The 23,704-nt window shown below is 35.0% G+C and overlaps 1 protein-coding gene across 1 annotated transcript in view; it reads left to right on the top strand.

The window, feature by feature from the left end:
• COL11A1 (collagen type XI alpha 1 chain) overlaps nt 1-22,316 on the top strand; it is a 289,348-nt gene extending 267,032 nt beyond the window's left edge. The window contains exons 58-67 of the mRNA XM_027868250.1: nt 6,622-6,675; nt 8,212-8,319; nt 9,284-9,337; nt 9,450-9,485; nt 9,593-9,646; nt 10,868-11,117; nt 16,046-16,158; nt 17,571-17,639; nt 19,538-19,771; nt 21,582-22,316. Coding sequence (XP_027724051.1) covers nt 6,622-6,675; nt 8,212-8,319; nt 9,284-9,337; nt 9,450-9,485; nt 9,593-9,646; nt 10,868-11,117; nt 16,046-16,158; nt 17,571-17,639; nt 19,538-19,771; nt 21,582-21,728 — 1,119 coding nt within the window. The 3' untranslated portion in view covers nt 21,729-22,316. The remainder of the gene's footprint in view (nt 1-6,621; nt 6,676-8,211; nt 8,320-9,283; nt 9,338-9,449; nt 9,486-9,592; nt 9,647-10,867; nt 11,118-16,045; nt 16,159-17,570; nt 17,640-19,537; nt 19,772-21,581) is intronic.
• Nucleotides 22,317-23,704: the final 1,388 nt, after the last annotated feature.

Raw genomic sequence — 23,704 nt, 5'->3', positions numbered from 1 at the left:
TATTTTGTATCCATCTCTATCTTTTCCCTTACTTATGTAGAAACTACCCAAGTTCAATGCCTCATCATCTTTCACTTTGACTGTTAAAATATCGTCATCATTGGACTCTCAATTTTATATCCTTTCCCTCAATAATCCATTGTCTACGAAGATTCCTTTCTAAAGTGAAGGTACTACCATGTCTCCCACTAACTCAAGAAGCTTCAGTGGTACCCTATTGTCTTTATGTGCAAACACAAAAAAAGCCTTTCATAGTTTGGTTTCAGCCTGTCTTTTCAGGTCTCATGTATATTATTGCTTTCCATATACTATATATTCCAACGAATTGCCCTACTTCTTATTCCCCAAGCTGCATTCCATCTATCCCCTCCATGACTTTGGCATATAATGAATTTTCTCCTAACCTCTGATCTTAGAATCCCTAGTGTGTTCAAGCTTCAATTCATGGCATCTCTAATGCAAGGTCTTTACAGATGCTCCTCTTCTTTGGTTCTTTCTCCCTCTGAAATTTTGAGAATGTATTTCTATATCAGAGTCAATGCCAATTCTTAAATCTTTCAATATTAAACCCCCTCCATAGAAAATAAGCTCCTTGAAGGTAAAGACTTAATTGATTTTGTCTTTGGACCTCAGCATTTGGCAGATTGCCTTAGGCTGAAAGGCATTTAAGAAATAAAATGATGTTTTTATGGAGGCAAATTTCAAGTCATATATTCTCCCTTCAAACTTAATTTTGTAATTTAGGAAACACATTTATTTTTTTAAAAATTATGCCACTTTGAAGCTTAGGTGGAAAATATTCCCTTGCTTATTTTATTTTCTTTTCCCTCATAAAATGTTAATTTTAATAGCATCCACAACCAATCCAACTTTAATTAAAATTAAGTAAGTGAAACTATTCTTTGGTGTCCCTTACCCTTCATGTGATCAGCCTAGCCTAATCACAATTAAAGAATCATAGAAAATTCATTTTTTTAAAGAAAGACTTGTCTTCTTCCTTAACCTAATAGTTTGCAATATTCATTTCCAGGCAAACCCATTTTCCTTCCTTCTTTCCTTCCCTCCTTCCCTCCTGTCTTCTTCCCTCCCTCCCTCCTTCCTTCCTCTCTTCCTCACTTCCTTTCTCCCCCCCTTTTTCTTCCTTCCTTCCTTTCTTTCTTTCTTCTTTCTTTCTTCTTTCTTTCTTTCTTTCCTTCTTTCTTTCTTTCTTTCTTTCTTTCTTTCTTTCTTTCTTTCTTTCCTTCCTTCCTTCCTTCCTCTACCCTCCTCTTTCTTCTTCTTTTCTCTATAACCCCCTTTGTTTCTGTCTCTGTCTGTCTTTGTCTCTGTCTCTGTCTCTGTTTAGACACATTAGTAATGTATCCAAAGCCATTTTTAAAATAGGAAAGCCCTGTATATAGGTTCAGATCGAAATGATGAGTTTCAATCTGGATTTTTATCATAGTTATTATCGTTTTTGTTGGGTTGTAACAACTTGTAAATGATATTGGTGAGTGTAGAATTGCTTTTTAATTGGCCAAACTGATATATATATCAATGTATTTGCTTTCCACTAAGTTAAAATGTGTTCCAACCTTTAGATAAGGTTCAGGGACCATAACTGCTTTGGGCTTTAATGAAACTAATAACAAAGCAAATATTCTGTAACACACAACACTGCAGGTGAAATTGTTGGACTTGGTAATGCTGAAGCTTAAGCATATACCATCCCTGTTTTCCTTTTCATTTATATTCATGAATTATGTATTTGCCAGAGGTTTTGCATCTTATTGCCTTCTGAAGTGGAAATAGAAAATGCATCCCCTTTAGATAACATTTTCAAAGTAAAGATTGGAGGTTTTTGAATTTGTATTAGTTTCATAGGGTCAGCCATAACTAGTATCCTAATTTCAGAGCTGTTCACTCCCAGGAGGAGATTGGTGATAATAAGATTCAGAGTCAGCTTAACAGGCCAATCTTAAAACATGAATCTTATATGAGATGACTCTCTTAAGGAAACTAACAGATTTCTTTTAATGTTTCTAAAGAGAATACTTGAAGAGAGGGTTGTTGAAGGCTATAAACACCTAGGTGAAATCTAATAACTTTCCCAAATTGTTTCAAAGATCAAACTTAAGTTTAAGTTAGACCAAGTGTGGAGACCTATTCTCTATCTTTCTTACACAATTTTTATGTTAAAAACAGATAGAGTTTGGAATCTGTGTACTTATTAATGAGCAAATTAATACAAATGTATCTATCTTGTGAGATCAGTAATTCCTCTCATAAATACACCAGGGTAAAATCACCATTACCCCTCAGCAGGCTCTTGATCCTACATAGTTACTTGTATTTGAGGCGCTGAAGTGTAAAGGAAAGAAAGTTGACCCTAAAGACAGGAAGGTCACTCCTGTAACACTCTTTGACCTTGGGCAGGCTCCCTATCCTCCCAGTGCTCTAGGGAACTCCATAAGATTAGAATTATAAAGAAGATGACAATCTATGTTGGTAAAAAGAGTTTCCTCATGTGGGAGTTAATATATAAATGAAATCCTAGGACCAGTCTCTATCTTTATCTCTATAGTCAATTCTACTAGTGGAGGAACATAAAATGAAAAAGGGAAAAGAGCTAATATGTTTGAACCAGCTTCATATTTTTTTCATTTTGTACGAGGGGAATGTATTTTAACTGGCAGAAGTTAATTATCCAAATATATCTACCTACACAGAACCTCTATGTAGTTTATTTCAGACAATGATTTTATAATTGGTTTGACTTTATCTAACATTAATATGAGTAGGGAGTCACTTTTACATGAATGAACCACATCTAAAGAATTCCTTGCAGATTTTAGGAGACCTAACTTAACTATATGTCTACTATTCGAAGAAATCATGCTTTAAAAAATCATCAGTGGTTTTGCTCTGAAAAAAAAAAAGACTTAGCTTGGAGGACTCAGTTCTATCTTAAATTTTATATAACTCATTTCATTCCATCTGACTGAGTTATTCAATACATGGTATAGCTTATTATTTTTTCTTAATTGATGGAGCTCCACCAGACCTGGACCCACAGAAAGGGGGTGAGGATTATATTCCTGACCTGTATATTATTTTAATTAGTAGGAATGAAATACATTATTTTTATTTTTAACACAAATGATATTCTGTTCTTTTCTGATATGTGTATTGGTATAGCCAGAGTTAGTGAGCTGGGACCATGGTGCTTTAGCAAATTAGATAGTATTTCATCTTTAGAGTCCAGTGTTAAAATCCTGCCTCAGGATGTATTTAAAAATGAATATTTGACAGTTTCCTTCTAGTCTCATTTGTACCTGTCTCAGAGAATGTGGCATGATTGCTGATCTCTTCACAAGAGACCCTGGGCTAGAATAAGAGAAACTTGGGGCTGGGGATTAATCAACCACCTCCACTCCCATTCAAAAGTGTATTGCCAGCCTTAATTCATTTCTTGGATGAAAAGGGCTTCATGTGTAAATTAGTATGTTATGTCCATTATTATTATTAGAATGGTATAAAGAAGCTGGCAGATAGCTGTCCAACCAAAGCCAAGTATTTTCAGATGTCTCTATATTAAATTAACTCATGAGTAAGAAGAATAGGAACGTTTCTAATATAGAATGTTATAAAGCTTTCTTTTATTCATAGGGACTAAGTCATTCAATATCATCAGTTCCTTTCCTTGAAATTTCAGGATCTTAGACCCTTTTCATTTAGCTAATTTTAGGCACTCAACTGAGTATCCAGTCTGGATCTCAAGAACTCTTATACTTTCATAAGACTGTTAAGATTTGAAAAAGACTTCTCCTGGAACCAGAGTTCACCATGTAATGGTGGAGACTATTGCCCCATAAATTGAGACCTAACAAATGTGGAGAAATTTGTATAGGGTATTACAATTGAAATACAATATCCATTCAAGAGTCTTCTATATTTTATTTGTGATCAAAAAGACTTGTTTGTGGAGAGGAGACATCTGTACAATTAGGCGAATGTTTAAATCTGATTACTTATTCTGATACTTCTAGGCCCCGTGATTTCATTGGTTTGGGTAGTTCCTCCAGTTGTTTTTGCCTTAGTTGACAATCTTTGAGTGTGTAGTAGAGAAAATTCATCTCATTGTAACTTATCTTCCAGAAGCAAGTGTTTTCTTCTCTTGTAACCGACATATGCTCTCCTCTCCAGACCCACACTCAAGGCTTTTCTGACTCAGTAGGGCCTATCAGGTAGCAATTAGCCAGCAGTCTTCAAAATCTTGAGATTTCTATTTAGTGGAAGATTTAATAATTTGAAAATGATCAAAATTCTACTTATAATGATATTTTTGTAGTTTTAACATCACAGGAATAGGAACTGTCCTGGGGATTTCATTCATATAAGGAACTCTTTAATGGGGAAACTCACCACCAATGGAGGTATTCTGCAACATTTTGTCTTAGAGAGCTGCCTAGGATACTAAGAGGTTAACTGGTTAGTATATGCCAGGCAGGACTTGAACCCAAGACTTCCTGAGTGGGAAACAAGCTCTCTATCTGTTATACCATAGTAGCCTCTTTTTAAAGGATAAAATATTTAAGAGCATTTGTTTTTGTTAAGTCTTTTACTTCATTATGTTATCAGTATGTTATCATGTGTATTCTTTGTGAAATAAAAACTAATCTCATTATAAACAGGTTTCCCTCTGTCTTCATGAGTTAATTTTTCGGACTGCAAATAAAAACAAATGAGTTCCAAAAAGCTAACAGAGAGGTTAAAATTACAGATTTATTGTACCTTAGAGTGTCTGAGAAGATAAAATTTATTTAATTGACATCTAAATTGGTTTTGCTCATTAAAATAATTTGTGTGGTGTATAAGGTTTTGGGGTATTCTCCACTAAAATTAAAATGCATAGTCTGATATTGCACAGAATTGATGCTAACATATTAAAAATGTTGTAATTTTTAAAATCTTTTTTATTATTACATTGCAATGGTTTTTTAGATATTTTATAGAAATATATGTATAATAAAATTATTAACAGATCATATACAAGAAAATGTCATGTGACAAAATGATACTCTTAAACCCACAAATACAGCTCATATCTTCACTTTACAAAGTACTTTCCTTACAAGCCTTGAGAATTGGTTTCAGTAGGTAATATTCCTATCTTATATATGAGGGAAACTGAGACTTAGATTGATGAAGTTGCTTATGCACTGTCACAGAACTCAAAAGTAGAAAAGCCAGAGCTCAAACCCAGTTCTTCAGACCCTTAGCTCAAGTGATTTTTTTTCCCCACTCACTGCACCATGCTATCCTCCATACACTCATAAATTAACAATGTTCATCCTCCCCCTCCACATCTCCCTTTTTATCTTAGTAAAAAAAAAATTCCTATACTACCTTTAAGATTGGTTGTGAAAAGAATCGTATCTAGATACTGAGACAGTCAAGAATGCTCTAGGATCGATCTTAAGCACTACAAAGCTACATATATTGTGTCAAAGGAATTAATTACCCGGTCTGAAATCATTCCACATTATGATATCATGATGTGGGCAAATTATTTTTCTATAATGGCCATGTATATGAAAGAAATATGACAGATATTAAGAGATCTAGATGTCCCAAAATAAGGAACTAATTTGATACACGAGAACAAAAGAATCACACCAAGAGTCAGGAGACAAGAAAGATGACATAGGAAATATGGTCATATATCTAGAAATCTAAAAGAAAGTAGTATGTAAAAAGGGGAAATAAAAGAATCATACCAAGAGTCGAGGCACCTCAATCATTAGGTCTTAAACTCATCCCAAACAATCTGTTGGAATTTTTTTTCATTTAATTACAAATTTCACATTTATATGGTGCTTTAAAGTTTTACAAAGTACTCTGTCCACAGAAGCCCCGTAATGAAGGTGGTACAAGTTAGTTGTTAACATTATTGTACATCAGTTTCTTTATGTGTACAAGGAGGAAGTTTGAATTCATGATTTTTAAGTGTTTCTTCTTGCTCTTAAAATTCTGTCTCTAATGGCTTCATAATTGTGCTGAGTTAGCTAAATGGAGAACCATTCTGGAAAGAAAAGAGCTGGAGCAGTGAGCATGAGAAAACATTTTATCTTACCTTTTGTTTCCAAAATATGGAGGAAATTTTCAATATGTGTGTCCTCATTGGCTGTCAATAAATCACATAGAAATAGTTCAGAATCAAAAGCACTTTGAAGATCATTTTTCAAGACATCCTCTTAATCTTTTGAAAGATAAATAATTGGAAAGGAGGCAAAAAGGCAAGAAAGAATCCATTGGCTGAAACATTATGATAGAGTTGGAAATCTTTTGGTCTGGAAAGCTCCTTCTAGACATCTTAACTTTTCTTTTTCTCTTAATTGTCCATTCATTTAACCAGCTCCTTATTCTTTCTTCAGAATCAGAAATGCTAGTGTTACCAAAGAGTAAGATACTGATTGAAGAATACATATAGGTATTTAGGGTCCCAAGATTTACATTGGTTTCTACCATAATTGTGTTGAACTATCCTTTTCTAAGAATTTACAAACTCTTTGGCAGTCCACTGTGACTGTTTATCAAACTTACTAATGTTATGATTTTTGGCTTCTTTGTTTGACCTAGGGTCCCCCTGGCTTACCTGGACTGAAAGGTGACCCTGGTTCTAAAGGAGAGAAGGTAAGCTAAGTATGTACCCCCCAAAACACACATTTATACACACATATGTATATAATACATATAGATGTGTACATGTGTATGTGATGTACATGTATATACCTGTATATGTATATAACATATATGCATGTGTGTGTATACACATACCTATCTATCTACTTACCTAACTATCTATTATATATTCCTCATAATAGAAGTGGCTTATAAGTGTAGAAACAACTAAAAGACTAAGAGTATGGCCTTTATGAATAAATGGGTTCCCTACTATAAGGAAAAATTATATGTTGAAATTCCATCACTTTTTAAAGATCATTCCATTTTTTTCTGCCATTCTAACCAATCTGATTGCCATGAAATCTCACCCTTCTAGCTATATTAAGGAAAGACTCCTTCTGTCATGTGTGGTTCAGTGGGAGAATTATAGGACGCTCCATGTGTTCTCCACCATCTCTGTCACCATCCCTTTTCAGGTCCCCATCAGAGAACCATATGGAGAAGGCATATGGTTATACTAAAATAACTGTCCATAAAATAAACAGATAGAATGATGAGATGCCAATGTTGACAGTTTTAAACAAGAAAAGACAAAATTTGAACAGATAGATATTAAGAGATTTGACAGGATCTTGTGGAATATGCAAAGTAATTGTGAAGAATGAAAGAATCAGATAATGTTTAAAGATAAGAAATATTGTTGAAAGAACATGAGAGCTCTGAAGGAACATAATACTTTAATGATAGATGCTCAGTAAAATTTTTTTTTGCATTTTCTCTTTGTTTCTAATGTAACATAATATGATTATTATTGGTTAGTTAGTGATGGAGACTCTTTCCTGAGGCTGAACTCTCATGGTAGACTTCTTTGGGAAATTCTCTTTCAAATAACCTGTTAGGTAAACATGGGCCTAAAAACAGAAGAGTTGATTGCAGACAGGGTATGCTGAGAAATGTTTAATGACTAGCTCTCCATAAAAAATAAATAGTAGGCGCAATGCATTCATATTTAATCTGCATATTAATATTTTCTCCATTGCTTTCTTATGACAACTAAAAAACAATAACAATAAACCAAGCCTTAATTTGGAGGGTTTGCTAATTTCCAAAGTGTAAATGCTTACATTGAAAATTTAATAATTGGGGCAGCTAGGTGGCACAGTGGATAGAGCTCTGACCTTGGAGACTGGAGGAACTGAGTTCAAATCTGGCCTCAGACACATCACACTTACTGTGTGACCATGGGCAAGTCACTTAACCCCAATTGCCTTACAAAAAAGAAATAATAATCATTTCTCTGGAGTTGATAAAAACTGTCTCCAAAACACCTCTGGCTATATACCATCTAGCCCCTTCCTTCTTGTTCTGCTGCCCCATCCAAATCTCTTATGTTGGTTATTTCAAGGATTCAGTTAGGGTTATTTAAGAGGATAGTGGAGGACTTAGCTTTTGGAGTAAAGCTACAAAGGTATTAAATTGAAATTGATACCACAAATATAGTTTAACTAGTGGTAAATTTGTTTTATTCTGTGTGTCTTTTCAAAGGGACATCCTGGTTTGATTGGTCTGATTGGTCCTCCAGGAGAACAAGGTGAAAAAGGTGACAGGGGACTTCCAGGAACACAAGGAACTCCAGGAGCCAAGGGTGATGGTGTTAGTAAAAAAAAAAAATCCTTAATTATCCCTTTCTTTGTCTATCCATCATCATTTCTTTTAACGAAATATTCCTCTACATATGTGAAGAAATAAAATTCAAAAGATCAACATTTCAAGCATTATATTAGGATTTTATTTTTCAGAAGTGATTTTTGTTTCATGTTGTAGATGCTATGGGTTGGAGAGTTTTCAAGTAGATAATGTAAATAAATGAACTGGCGTAGAGAAAAAAAAAGATATACAGTTATCTCTTCCACATCCTGACTTTCCCCATTGCAATTTCAATATATCATGGGTCAGTGTAAGAAATTAAATGGGAATTTTGAGGGAATTTTACAGAAGTTGCGGATGACTTGCAAAAGCCAGTAGATGGCACAGAAAAAGTTTAGAAACTCAGAAATGCATAAAATATATGTACAATATCAACATTTTTATCTTTAAATACTGTAATAATTCAGACTTCTTCTCTGGTAGGGCAAAAAAAAATTTTACTTGGATTTTTCCAGGTATAAGGGGTGCCATGCCCCTATCCCCACACCCCCAAGTGGAAGGGATAACTGTAATTCTAAGCAATGCATTCTCTTTATAAAATGAGAATGAGTAAAGCAGCTCTGGACAGGCATAGAAGAGAGTTGACCTTAGAGACAGGAAGACTAGCATTCTAATCCCACCTTTTATGGATTAGTTTTGTGACCTTGGGCAAATCATTTAACTACTCAGTGTCCCTGGGCATTGGTGGAGAATGTTTCCTCATTGGGAATTCCTATACAGTAAAATCTCAGGTTTAGGTGTTGGTTTTTTTTTTTAAAGAAGAAGAAAAATCCATTCCTTGTTTCTAGAGACAATATAACACTATTCTTATTGAGTCATGTGTCTTGGGGAGCTGTGTAGCATATATCACCACTCAGGGAAAACTAAAAATGTATCCTGGAAAGCTCTAATTCCATGGTCCTTTCTTTAGGGTATTCCTGGTCCAGCTGGTCCCATTGGTCCCCCTGGGCCTCCAGGCTTGCCAGTAAGTTCATGCTCTAAATATGTTTGATAGTATCTTACTCCCCTCAAATGGGTAAATGTAGAGCTTTACTGTCACAGATTTTCATACCTATTTGTCATTTTCCTTTTTCTAGGGTCCTCAAGGTCCAAAAGGCAACAAAGGTTCCTCTGTAAGTATATCTACCTTTTTTTTTTTAATTTTGCATTTTTCATTTATGAACCTTTTTTTTGTATTTTTCTTAGAATTCATAACATTAATTCCTTTCTCTGTTAACAGGGTCCAACTGGTCAGAAAGGTGACAGTGGTCTTCCTGGGCCTCCTGGGCCTCCAGTGAGTACATTTTCATACTAAGATTATGTTAACACTTTACATCCTGAGATTTTAGATTATCTTTCTGAGTGCAAAAGAATTTAGAAAAAACTTAAAGTCAAATGCTGCTGCCATTTAAGTTGATTATACAGAAGACAACAAAAACATCTCTTAAAGTAGGTCTCTACTCCCTAAGCTAAGCTACCTTTGAATCTGTTTTATATTCTGGGAATAAAGATATCCCAGGTATTCCTTGTAACAAAAGATTCGTGCTGTAATTATCAGAGTTATGGTAGGATTGTGGCATGTATCTACTCCCCTCATGTATATGTCATTATTGCAATGAAAGCAAATGTGTACATACCTCATGGACCCATCTATAGGTCTCCTGTGTCTGAAGATAGAAGTGCAGACATTTTGCATTTATTCTAGTAGTGCATATAGCTTCCAAAAGTGTGCCTTAACTCCTGCATTGGCAGTACATTTGTGCAGAGGAACCAGACATAAAAATGAAATCCAAAGCTGTCATTTGAGTCCATTTTTATGTCTAGACTATGAGCATGAAGCATGAGGATAGTTTCCCCTTATCACATTTGATGATGCAGACTGCTGTTGTTATTGTTGTTTTTCCTGGTAGAGTAAAATTTGATTGCATAAAAATTATATAAACCAAAACCTCAGTAGTAAAGTACAAATTCCAAAGATTCCAAAATTTGTGAATGTGGCATCAAAATTCTAAATGCAAGCAATCATTTACATACTCTGGAAAACAGGAAGACTCTTTTCAGACTCAGTTACTTTCAATTACAACTGCATTCTCTCAATTATTTTTCTAAGTGCTGGGGGAGAGATAGTGTTAACGGTACCGGTATTCTGTGCTTTGCCTTGTATAAAAGAAGCAAACACACACACACACACACACACACACACATATGCATGTGCACACACAAACACACACACACATACACATACACTCAGAAAATCTTTGCCTACGGGAGCTGACAATCTATTGGGGAATATGTAACTAAACTAATAATACACATGCCAAAATTAGTAACTGAGCCAATTCTATAGATATTGTATACTGAAATACAGTGATAGGCTAAAAATCAGATCATTATGGATCTACTTCAGGAGAGCAATAGGTTTCTAATTACAAAGCAATTGGGCAATTATGGATACACCTGAACATCATGAATTTTAGATAATGAATGGAAATAACTTCTGATTCTAAATTTATAGGGCCCTCCTGGTGAAGTCATCCAGCCTTTACCAATTCTGTCACCCAAAAAGACGAGACGGCATGCTGAGGGTATGCAAGCTGATGCAGGAGATAACATCCTTGATTACTCTGATGGCATGGAGGAAATCTTTGGTTCTCTCAACTCTCTGAAACAAGACATTGAGCGGATGAAATATCCCATGGGCACCCAGAACAATCCATCCCGAACTTGTAAAGATCTGCAGCTCTCCCATCCAGACTTCCCAGATGGTATGTTAGTAATACATGACAAAGCAAATGCACTGAACCTCTGATTTACCAAGGCGTATTGTCAGTTCAATTAATCCTTGTTAGATGGTTAATATAGCCTCTAAACAAAACTAAAGAAAATGATCATTAAGTCAGACTTTCAGACAGAAACGAACAAACAAGCAAAACAAAAACAAAACAAAAAACTTACAATGAGTGTAATTCAAGCTCTACTAAGGAAAACCCTTTTCTATAAAAGATTTTATTGAGTTACAAAGTTTACTTTAGATGCTTCAAGATAACATGATGTTTCATTTTATTTTGTCTATAAAGAATTAAGGTAGAGGAAATGTAATTCAACTGATTACATAGGCTAACTGAATACGTGTGGATTTCAAAGTTCAGAACTGACTCAATCAGTAGTTCTCCTAATAAGGCATTTTAGTTCAAATGAGAAATTACGTTATCCCTCAAATGGAGGTGGCCAGTGTGTCTAGGTTACTTCTGAGTAAGAATCATTTTGTTCCATTGTACGTACAGTAAAAGTTATGAACCAGGCTTTAAAATAGGAAGAACTGATTCAATCTATTTCTTAGTTTCACTAAATATAAATATTGACTTAGTAAATAAATAAAAGTCGCAATTTTAAGAGCAATGTGCATATTTTCATTTTAATCAAGCACAGAATTTACCTAAGAAATAAGTATCGGTCCCATCAATTCTATATATTCTATAATTAGATTCAGCAAATTCAATTCAATAAACTTGCAGCACACTAAAATTTTCTTATCTAAGAAAAATAAAAGTTACTTAGTCACCCTTCCCCCATATTTTACTTGTGAAAAATCCAGCATAAGACTTCACATATGACCCTCAGATCTATAATCTAGTGTGTTTCTATTAAAGTCAGTGCTATTGTTTTCAACCCAGTGTTTTAGACTATCCTAATCTTTGATCCTATCACTCCACATTTTACCTTTCTCTTCTATAACATCTGGGACAGATTCTACAGATGGATTATGACTTGGGCCCATAATTGAGTAATAAGAGGATGGCCTAGACTATGTTTGGGAAATCACACTGTGCTTTTAAGAAATCTAAGTAGCTTCTCAGTGCAAAACTCTTATCTTTTTAATAAAACGTTCCTTTTCCCAAATGATACTCAGTGGCTGTACATCTTGGAACACCACAATGCCCAAACAAATAAAGCTACATGTGACCCAAAAGTCAATGGAAAGATGCATAGTATACACACAAGTAGGCTCTATCATATTTCTAGTGATGATCTCTAAACAAGAAGAAGTGTAGGTTATTGAGGAAAGAGATAATCAGGAAAGGAATTGGTACATTTATGTAGCAAGAGAAGAGTAAAAGATGCAATTCAATTCAACAAATTTGATTAAACACTTACTATGTGCCAGATACTGTGCTACATTCTAGAAATACATCATAGAGTTCTACATATAGCAGGTTCTTCTTCAGTATTTTAATGAGCCCCTAATCTAAATTATGTAAGTATTCTTCCTATTGGTGTAGAATGCCATCCATCCATCACTTTTCATCTTTTGAGATTTTTTTCACTGTCTTAAATCTTTCTCTTGGTCCTTTTACATTTTTTGAGTAACCGGGCAGCATTCAGACTAGCCATGTATTACATAGGTTGTCAGTCTGGGGTATCACAATAGGCTACTAACTGGTGCCCCTGCCTCAAGTCTCTCCCCTCCATGATCCATCTTCCACACAGTTACAAATAGGTATCTCTAAAGCAGAGGTCAAAATGTCACTCCTCTGATCAAGAATCTTTTTTAGTTCTCTAATGTCTATAAAATACTCTTTTACTTGGTGTTCAAAATCCTGTACACCCTGGCTCCAAGCTATCTTCCTCATCTGATTTTTTATTACGCATCCTAACACAATCTATGGTCAAGCCAAATTGCTCTTCTTGCTTCTTTCCTGTACATAACATACTATTTTTTACCTCGATGGCTTTGAGCAATCTGTTCCCAGGCCTTCTTCCTTATTTCTGCCTTTTAAAGTCTTGCTCTCTTCAAGACTCATCTCAAGTTCCACTTCCTGCTTAAGACTTTTCCTGAAAGTCTAGAAAATGTTGCTTTGTTTGTATTTTGTATTTACCTACCTCTATTGTTTTCTTCCAGTAGAATATTAGCTTGTGGAAAGCAGGGAATGATTGTTTTCGTCTTTGTGTTCCCAGAACTTAGCACAGTATCTGGCACTTAGTAAGTGTTTAACTGAATTCATTCAATTGAATTGCAGCTTTTGCGCTTACTCTTTCTACATCAATGTACCAACTCCTTTCTTGATCATCTATTTCCTCCATGATATCACCTACACTCCTTCTTGTATAGAGATCCTCACTAGAAATATACCAGACTCTAGAGAACAAATCCTTTTACTAAGGGGATTTGTTCTGTGAAGTTTGGATTCAGTCAAAGGGTTGCACTTGAGGACCTACAGGGCCACATGTGGCTTCAAGGCCACAGATTCCCTCCATTCCCTCAATACTAGAGTCTATTCAAATGGATCTGACATTTAGTAATGAGATGTGATACATATACAAATATAGAATAGAGGTACCAATACATATTCTTTTATCAAAGATGCTTTTTTTTTAAATTGTAATATTTTTTACATTAGTTAGGACATTCGGGGTTGGTAGTTCAGACACTCAGGATTCTGGTATTTTTCAGTTTTGTCTATGCCAAATAAAGAGATATAAACCATAAGTCTTTATTTCAGATAGCAGAGACCAAGTTCAATATAAGTTCAGAGTCCATTGTAGTGGCTAGAGAGGGATTAGAAAGAGAGACAGGACTTGGTCTAGGCTTTGAAAGGAGTGTCAGGTATGAATGGACAAACAGAAGAGGGAATTTATGGGAAGAGTGTATGTTCATGTTTCAGGAGTATGAGAAATGATTATTAATAACTAATATTAGTCTTAGGTGGGGAAGCCCATTGTGTTCTACTCAAGCTTGGGTGGAGACAGATCTTTTCACCTAAATAGGCCAAGGCTGCAGGAGGTGTGGGTAGAGATAATTTCTCTGTCCAAAGGTTAACTCTCAGCCCCTCATTGAAAATAGTATATAAACTGTGAGCCCGGCTGCCATGATTATCTTTGGTCTAAGAGAGATGACCAAATAACCATCCTTTTATTAATAACCTACTGACCTTATTAATAAAATGATAGAATTACCCAGAAACTATGTCTCTGGAACCTTTTTAAGCATCACAGGGGAAAAACTGGTCTTATTCTCAGTGGTGTCCATGCCTATGTGCATAATCCTGTAGGTGGGGTGGAACGAGTTGGAGGCATCTTAGCAGAAGAGTAACATATTTAGACTTTTTCATTATTTCAGAAGATGCATGAATCATCATTGAGGATCTTCCTCTGAGCAGATTGTGGCACCTCCATCATCTCTTGAGTTGTTTTGTCCAAAGAAATATCATTTACCCATCAAGCTCTTGGAAAAGAGCCTCTCCCAATTTAGCCCTGCAGGTTCTTAATTCATGCATAATCCACTGTCATTCTGGTACTTAAAGCTTCCCTCACTAGTTAATAGCTGGCAAAGAGCCTTGGAAATTTCAGAATCAACAATTCAGTGGCAAATATTCTGTCTCTAAGTCCGGCAGTCTTTCCTTGACATTAATTCCTGTTCCATTTGGCTATAATGACTACTGGTTCCTGAAGCTTGAGTCGGGCTGAAGCTGACTCTGTGGTATATTATGGTTAGTGTAAGTTAAAGCTATTTCTCATTCTAAATTGTTATCCTGAATATATCTCTTTTTTTTAAGAGACAGTAGAAAGTTAATGTTAGTACCTTTCCTCTCAGATGGTTTCTACTTTGTCCTGTAGATAAGCTTGTTTGGACATAACTATTTATATGTTGTCTCCCCTATTAGACTGAGAGCTCATTGAGGGCAGGGATTATTTTTTACCTTTCTTTGTATCCCCAGAGTTAACATAGTACCTGCCATTTAATGATTATTGAATTGGCCTGACACCAATAGAAACCTTTATGAGCTCCTGTAGTAGCAAGAGAATATAGATTATTACTTAGTACCCAACCTTCTGGGTATGAGCCTCTCCAAATGTAGCTCAGCTGGTTCTTAAAACAAAAACAAAAAAAACAAACAAACAAACAAAAACAACAGGCATACCGTCAGTCACCAGGTCATTTGTGAAACATTTCTGGACCTTGGGTTCTGCTGTCATTAAATAACCAGTAAGCTCTGTCACACAAGGAGACATCGAGATAAGACTGTGGTATAATAACTCCCCAATAGAACGTAAGTTCCTTAAGGTCGAGAGGTGTTTAGGTTTTGTCTTTATAGTCCCCAGTGCCCCGATGTTTCATAAATGCTTGTTGAACTGAATTGAATTGAATTGTGTTGAAACTAGAGCTGGAACCCACTTATCTTGTCAGTGAGGAAACTGGGATTCAGAGTACTTAAGGGACTTGATCAAGGTCACATAGCTAATTAGTTACAGAACAGAATTAGAACTCAGGTTCTCTGATTCTTGATGCAGTGTTCATTCACTATCCACCATCCACCATCATAGTGAATATTTATTTTTTATGAGAACAATTTATATAGGCGTTAATACATACATGTCTAAATAATAATAATAATAATAATAATAGCTAATTTTTGATATGGCATTTTAAGTGGTTTCAAAGCACTTTACAAATGTCTCATTTTATCCTCGCAACAACCCTAGAAGGGAGGTGGTATTATTATTTCCATTTTGCAAATGAGGAAACTGAGGCAGATGAAGGTTAAGTGATTTGCCCAGGGTCACACAGCTAATAAGTGTCTTAGATTGGCTTTGTACTCAGGTCTTTCTGATTCCAGGCCCATCTCACTGTCTCTGACTATGACGATCCTTTATATGAATCATCCTTCATGTTACCAATGCATATATCTTTTAGGTGAGTATTGGATTGATCCAAACCAAGGTTGTTCTGGAGATTCCTTCAAAGTTTACTGTAACTTCACAGCTGGTGGAGAAACTTGCATTTCCCCTGACAAGAAATCTGAAGGAGTAAGTACCAATCTGTTTTGATGGTGACTGCTGACAGTTCTTGCCATGTTTTTGCAATATTGAACTAAACAGGAGAATTATACTGTCACATTTTCATATATCTGCTTTTCTTACAGAGTAATTAGTATATTTCATTTGCATAAACATGTGTGAGGCAATGAAATGATACACAGTTAACAAATGCCCCTCCCTCTTTTTTTTTTTTTTGGCCCAGATGTATTTTCTGTGCACCTGCTTGCTTGCTAACATTCCCCCATATCCCATGACACAGCACAGCTGTGCACCAGTGTTTTTTTTTTATGTTCAAGCTGAAATATTTCATGACATAGTTCAAAGATTCATATTATGTTCAAATAACATTCATATCTGACGAATAATGCCTATATGGAGTAAAATAAAAACCATTCTTCTGTAGCATGGTCCATCTAGACTAAACTAGTAGTTGAAATTGTGAATACCCTTACTGCAACTTTGTTCTATAAATAACTTTGCTTTCCATTTCTAATTAAATTTGATGCAAATCATCCTGATATAGACTAAGTTCTTCCCTAGCATAAGTATAAGAAGAATACTCAGTGCACTACATAGGAGGAGAGTTTCATTTTCATTTATATTCTTGTGCTAAAGCTCATTTTTCTAGTAAATGATATGCAGCATTCAGAGGTACAGAAACCCCTAAAGGCATCATAAGCTGCTATATGTGGGGTTGATCTTTTCAGTGGAAAAGTTGGCTTTGTGTTTATGGGAGAGAAAAAAAATAAGCACCCACCTGCTATTCAGTGGAAAATAGCCAAGCTTCATGGCAAAAGAGAAATTTATGGAAATGGAAATAAACTCCCCTCCCAATGATTAGTATTGTTCTCTTTTGTGCAATCTCTCTCTCCTTCCCCCCACCCCCACCCCTTTCTGAATCTTGGTAGTAACTGTATTCCCAAGGCTGTGTAAAACTTCTTCAGTTACAAAGGGGATGGAATGAGAAAACCAGTTCCATGGCCGTGATTTTTGCCTCCTGAGCCTGCTGTTTCCTAGTGAGAGATCTCCGGCGTGGCTGCTTTACACAAGCCGTACTGACTTTATTTCTCCATGCTGACAGAAGATGATGGCCACTGGAAAAAGCGGTACCTTTTTGAACTACCAGCCACATTAAGATTTCAAAGTCCTGTGGCTATTAGTGTATTTCTACCTCCAGACATTTTTTGAAACACATAAAGGAAGGAAGACTGTCCTTCCAATTTCACAAAATGCAACCCCTATCATGTTTTTCTCCCTCCCTGTTCTTCCCATGACCTTGGAGTTCAACAAAGTAACAGCGTAGAAGATGCATTTTGTTTCCCTTTTCTTGCCAGAAATGTATAGAGACACACGATTCTTTCTCTTGATAACTTCCCAAACATTCTCTTCTTTTACAATAGGTAAGAATTTCGTCATGGCCAAAGGAGAAGCCTGGAAGCTGGTTTAGTGAATTCAAGAGAGGAAAATTGGTATGTTACTGTTGCTCCATGCAATCATTTATTGCTACCATCAGAAGTTAAGCTCCCGTTACAAATCCAGACTGTCCCTGTGAAAGGCTGAATTACATACTATAAGCACCCCTCTCCATATTCTAGAAACTGCTCAATTCACATGTAGTGGGTCACTCTCAGATTTTAATGACAGACTAAAATTTCTCTAATACAATGAGCGGAAGCACACTGAGTTTTTACTGAAACATATAATCAAATAAATGCTATAGTTTTTTTGACCACTTGAGCGTGACATTCTAATATGATTATATCAGGAATATCCACTGTAGAAAAAGACAATATTTCTGTAGGGTTTCTGCTCTTACATACTATCTAAAAGAGTTTAATTTCTTGACATGTTTGAAGCCAATCAAAATATTGTTCTCTCCATCAGGAGGGACATAGGAGTTGGGTAGCCTAAGCTTTGTGGTCACTTGACAACTTTAAATAACATACAGTTAAACTCTCCTAGAGATTTGCAGATGGCATATAGAAGTTAAGTCACTTGCCCATGACCACTTAGCTTGTCAATAGCAGAGATAGGACTGAAACAGATTTTCAGCTCGACATTATATCCATTGTCAAACTTTCTCTATTATTTATAATAAAATATATTTCTGTTTCATTAATTTTTATGGACATTTTAGGATAATAGAATTAGAGATGAAAGGCACTTCAGAGACCATTTATTCCAATTCTTTCATTTTACAGATGAGGGAACTGAGGCTTAGGTAGGGAAAATGACTTACTCCAGGTCACACAAATAATAATTGGCAAAGCTAGAATTTGAACCTAGTTACTCTGATTTCAAATTCAGTTTTCTCTTCTTAGGTTTAAGTTAAGCCTTAAAAGCTTCCATGAAATTAACATTTTTGCATTAAAAATTTTCCTAGGGACAATTTAAAATGAAGAAAAAAAACCATTTTAAAAAATGCTTATAAGACACTTAAAGATCATCATGTATTTAAAGTTGTTAAATTTGAAACAATCATATCATATATATATTTTTTGTTTGATTATTTAATGTCATAGAGTGGTTGAAAATAGATTCTTTCAAATTCTTAATCCTTAAGGCCTTTAGTACATTTCTGCCAATATCCCCGTAAGCAGAGTCAGTGGCCCCAACAATACTAATACATTTTCAAACTCCAAAGTTCAAATCTTGAGTTTCATATTTTTGTGTCTGTATCTGACATTTGTCTCTGCTAAAGTTCTATTCCAATACCTCACTGTGGCATGTTTCTGTGCTGGGTTGTAGGTGGTTATATCAATGGCCAAGAAGTTCTGGCAGATCCTGCTGAAAAAGTCACAGAATAATAAGTAGAGAGCAAGAAGAAGCCTCCCAGGCCTTCTGGTCCAAAGACCAATCTGTTCATTTACAGATGAGGAAACTGTGGCCTAGGTTATGGCCCAAGGTCACCCAGGTAGTAGGCATCCTCAGACACTAAATCTAGCCTCTTTTCATAATGCTCTACCATCTAATAACTCATGATTTACTCCCTATAAAATCTAAGTCATATGTACACATTTCTACATATACCTCAACTTTAAAAGCATTCATCTGAATGCAGCAAAGCCAATTACATGGAAGTATTATTTTAACTGATTTAGAAACTGTGACAAGGAGCTTAAATGATTTATTTAGTGGCATACAACGAGTTGGCAACTAGGAGGATAGAATTGGATTCTGAACCTTGAATTCTTGTCCTATGCTCTAGTCCCTAAAGCCTGCCTCCGTTCAATCAGCCAGAATGTGTCAATAGATGTATCTAAATGTGCCTGAGCACTATTTGGTATTATCAGAGGTTTCCTTCTTTGATTTCTTGGGGTTTGTATAATGGGGAGAGATGTTCATCTGCCTGCATTTTCCACCACAGCTCTCTTACTTGGATGTGGAAGGGAATTCCATTAATATGGTTCAGATGACATTCCTTAAACTTCTGAGTGCCTCAGCCAGGCAAAATTTCACCTACAATTGTCATCAGTCAGTGGCTTGGTATGACGTGACATCTGACAGTTATGACAAAGCACTCCGGTTCTTGGGATCAAATGATGAGGAGATGTCTTATGACAACAATCCTTACATCAAAGCTCTCTATGATGGCTGTGCTGTAAGTAGAAGCTCAGACTTTTTTTATTTTATTTTATTTTATTATTACTTTTCCTTTAGCAGAATAATAAGGTTGCTTAGCCATTTTCTCCATTAAGACTTGTGTCATATTTCTTTGGTGAATAGAAGCCAATTTTAATGAGGATTCGATGTTTAAAAATAACTTGCCCTTAGAAGAGTTTATGAGGAACACCTAGGAGTGGTCCCTTAAGTGAACAAAGAAAGAAAATATTATTTTTTAAAACCATACAAGGAGCAACAGTATGGCTCATGCTTATTTTGTACTGGTAATATGAGGAACCTGTGTTTCCTGCAATAATCATTAATAAACAATATGAACAGAGAACCATTCCTATGACAATTTTAGATACCTTTTAGGGGTATGAAAATTTAACTTCAGTAAATTATGGTAACTCTAAGATTCTATAAATTGCAAAGAAAGCAGCAGGGAAATTTCACACAAATATAATTTCATTGCTACCTTCATATATATGTATGTGTGTATATTATATGTATGTATATGTGTATATACACATATATATATACACACACACACACACACACATATATATATACACCTGTGCATGTGTCTATGTGTCTATATGCCTATGTATAGACATCTAATCTACCTATGTATCTAAATTTATGTGAGTATGTGTGTGTGTGTGTGTGTGTGTGTGTGCGTGTGTGTGTGTGTGTCTCTGTGTGTATGTATGAGATACCTATTTTCCTAGGGAAAAAATATTTAATTTACAAAAAGTGTGTCTCTAAGAATTATTGTGACTACCACCCCATGGCAAAATCAGATGACTTAAGATCTCAGTTTCTTAACCCTCCAAATCCATGATTTCAAGTAGATGAAAAATCTTCAAGATAACTTTTTTTTTTCCCTCCAAACCAGATTGCTTTTCCTCACCTTCCCCTGACTTCTGTTTAGGTGCTAGGGCTGCATAATGCTTACTGATTAGGTAAACATTTAGTACCAGTCTTCAGGATATGTTGGAGTCCATCCTGCTATTTGAGACCTTATTTACATCAAACTAATTCCTCTATGAAAATAATAACATTCAATCAAAAATCTGCCATAGTGTACTCCATTGAGCAAAGCAGTAGTAGGATTTAAAGTAAATAAACCCTCCAAAGTCACAGCAGTGAAGAAAGAGTTGTGTGTATCATTGAATTCAAAAGAAGATTAGAAAAATGACTAAGAAAGTGATTCCTGACTTCAGCAAGAAAATATAAAGGAGTTAAGATAAGTCAAAAAGCATGAGGTAGAAATCTTTTTTTTTCAAATCTTATTTTATATGCTGCTAAGCTATTTCTTGTAGAATTATTTGTAACATTTAAAGCCATTGATTGCTTTGCAAATGTTAAACTGTAGTAGTTAATGTCATGATAATTAATTATGATTATTTACTGAATAACATCATAATTATAATGATAAAAACATGAAAATGTAATCAATTTATGAAATATAGTCTCGTAAAGAGGATCAATTTTCATATTATGCTTTCTATATCATCTCCTAATAGCATATTATTCCCTTGTTGAGCATAGTACTGTGGTTCCATCTTTCCTGTTGCTCTGCTAATTTTGTAATATATTCACCAATGGTTCAGTTGGAAAGATTTCCATAAAACCCAAGAAATATGGCAATATTAACAACAAATAACAAATTAGAAACAAGGTAGAAATATTCCCTTCTCTACCTCTCTACTCTCCCCTTGGCCTTGGGGAAACACGGAGTATATTAATTAAAGACTTGTCAGAAATGTGTTTATACGTAATTGTGTTTTTTTTTCATTTCACAGTCAAGAAAAGGCTTTGGGAAGAGTGTGATTGAAATCAACACCCCTAAAATAGACCAAGTACCTATTGTTGATGTGATGATTAATGACTTTGGAGATCAGAATCAGAAGTTTGGATTCGAAGTTGGCCCAGTTTGTTTCCTTGGTTAAGATTAGGGCAAAGAACATATAAACCGACAAACATTTTACCTTGGTACCAGCAGCCCACTTCATGCCACATGCAAGTTTTGAATATGGATGGTGTAGAAAATGTCTTGCTGTGTATGTATGTATTATTTAGAAAACATGCATTGCCCTTGTAGGGCCAGAATCACATGACTTAAAATTATTCAAAAAATCATGAAAGACATGTATACTGTGGCACTGATGGAAAACTTAGGGTTGATTTTTCATTCCCTATTCTCTCCTCTCCTTCCCCTATTTGGATTCCGTTGGTGCTATTCTTATAAAAAGCAACATACAAACAAAAATCCATCAACAGCATATATATATAGGAAAGACATGGTGCTCCTTCCCATCCATCACAGGAGGTGCTAAGAAGACGTGTTTAATAAATTGTAATTATTTTATGTACAGTACCATACTGTTATTTTCTTTGTCCATTTCCAAAACTTGCATGTGTCTCCAAATTGCATCTGGCTCTAACTTTATAAAAATTACAAAACTCTCTTGATGGCAATAAATACTGTGTATGTATTATGAGAAATAAAGCTGCAATTTCCAGTGACTCCAATTCCATTTTCTGGCTAATAATAATAATAATTAATAATAATAATAATAAAAATCCCTTTGTATATATTGATGTTGAAGAGCTCTGTTATTTGAAGTCGCCAAAAAATCTCAGGTGGCAAAAAACTGGAAGACCTTTGGCAACACACTCAAATCAACTCTTCTCTGCTGTTGTTACCTTTTGATGAATTGCAAGCAGAAGCAGCATCCTCCAGGGTGCTAAGTTCTATGGTGCTATACCTCAGACTTTTTTTTTTCTTTTCAGAATCCAAGATTTCATTATAAACCTGTATATACCTAAAGGAAACAAGTTTATATTTTGGGGTGGGAAAATAATGTGTATGAAAACTACTTGTATTTAAAGAGATCTGTTTAATTCTTTGTGCAAAGGTTAGATCTGTCATTGCCCCTCTCTTGTATGTCATTTGAACATTTTTTTTTAGTGTGCTTCTCCAAAGCAGATTAATATTAAAACTGGAACTTAAGTAATTATTTATGAATTTGTGGAGTTAGTTTGTGTTTTTTTTTAATAATCAATGCTTAACATTTCATTTCTGAATTGGATACCAAATTGCAATAAGTAATTGTCCCAAATAGCATATGCCCACCCCATCAATATGACAATTTTTTTTTTCAAATAAAGGCCATAGGTCATATGATTCTACCTAGTTGCTAAGCAACATGTGAGTGGACTATTCATTAAAAGAGCCTATTTTTAAACTCAATTTATACAAGTCACTATCCAAATTCCATGGTTGGTTTCTTTTCCCTTTGAACTTTTTTTTTCAGATAGAAGCAATTAGAATTAAGATTTAAACCTCACAAACACAATCCTTTTGTAACTATTTTTTCACAATATATGTAAGACTTGAAAATAAATGTTTGTTATTATTTCTTATTTTAATTGTTAAATTAATTGATACCAGATTCCATTGACTCATTTTCACCTGGTCTTTTATCATGAAAGAGTATACTTGTAAAAACCGAGACTACAAACTTAACATTTGTCATTCAGAATATCTTTTATTTTTGAACCCAAGTTTGTTGTAACTGTCACCTTCAGAAGGAAGATATGAATTTTATCAATAAACTCAAGTCTTGTCTACCTGGATTGATCATTCTGTTTCTTAAATAGGCTAAAGTTCTATTTTCAATACTCAATAAAACCATTCTAGTCTACCACGACCATCCAGAAAGAGACAGTTTGCCAGTGAAAGATAGCGCAATAATGGTCAGAAAATCAAATAGTTAGAAATTCTTTCTGTGTATGAAGAAATAAATACTGTACCTTACTATCATCTGTTCAAAATGATTATATTTTAGATTTCAAATCTTTAGGGAAGAGAATTCATCTTACAAAGGATTTCTAAAAAAAGGCTCAAATATATGATACATAC

Source organism: Vombatus ursinus, unplaced genomic scaffold (assembly GCF_900497805.2).
Source record: "Vombatus ursinus unplaced genomic scaffold, bare-nosed wombat genome assembly UNPS02014787.1, whole genome shotgun sequence".
Classification (NCBI taxonomy): Eukaryota; Metazoa; Chordata; class Mammalia; order Diprotodontia; family Vombatidae; genus Vombatus; species Vombatus ursinus.
Note: the sequence above shows the minus strand (reverse complement) of the source record. Positions and strands in the feature narration are given on the sequence as shown.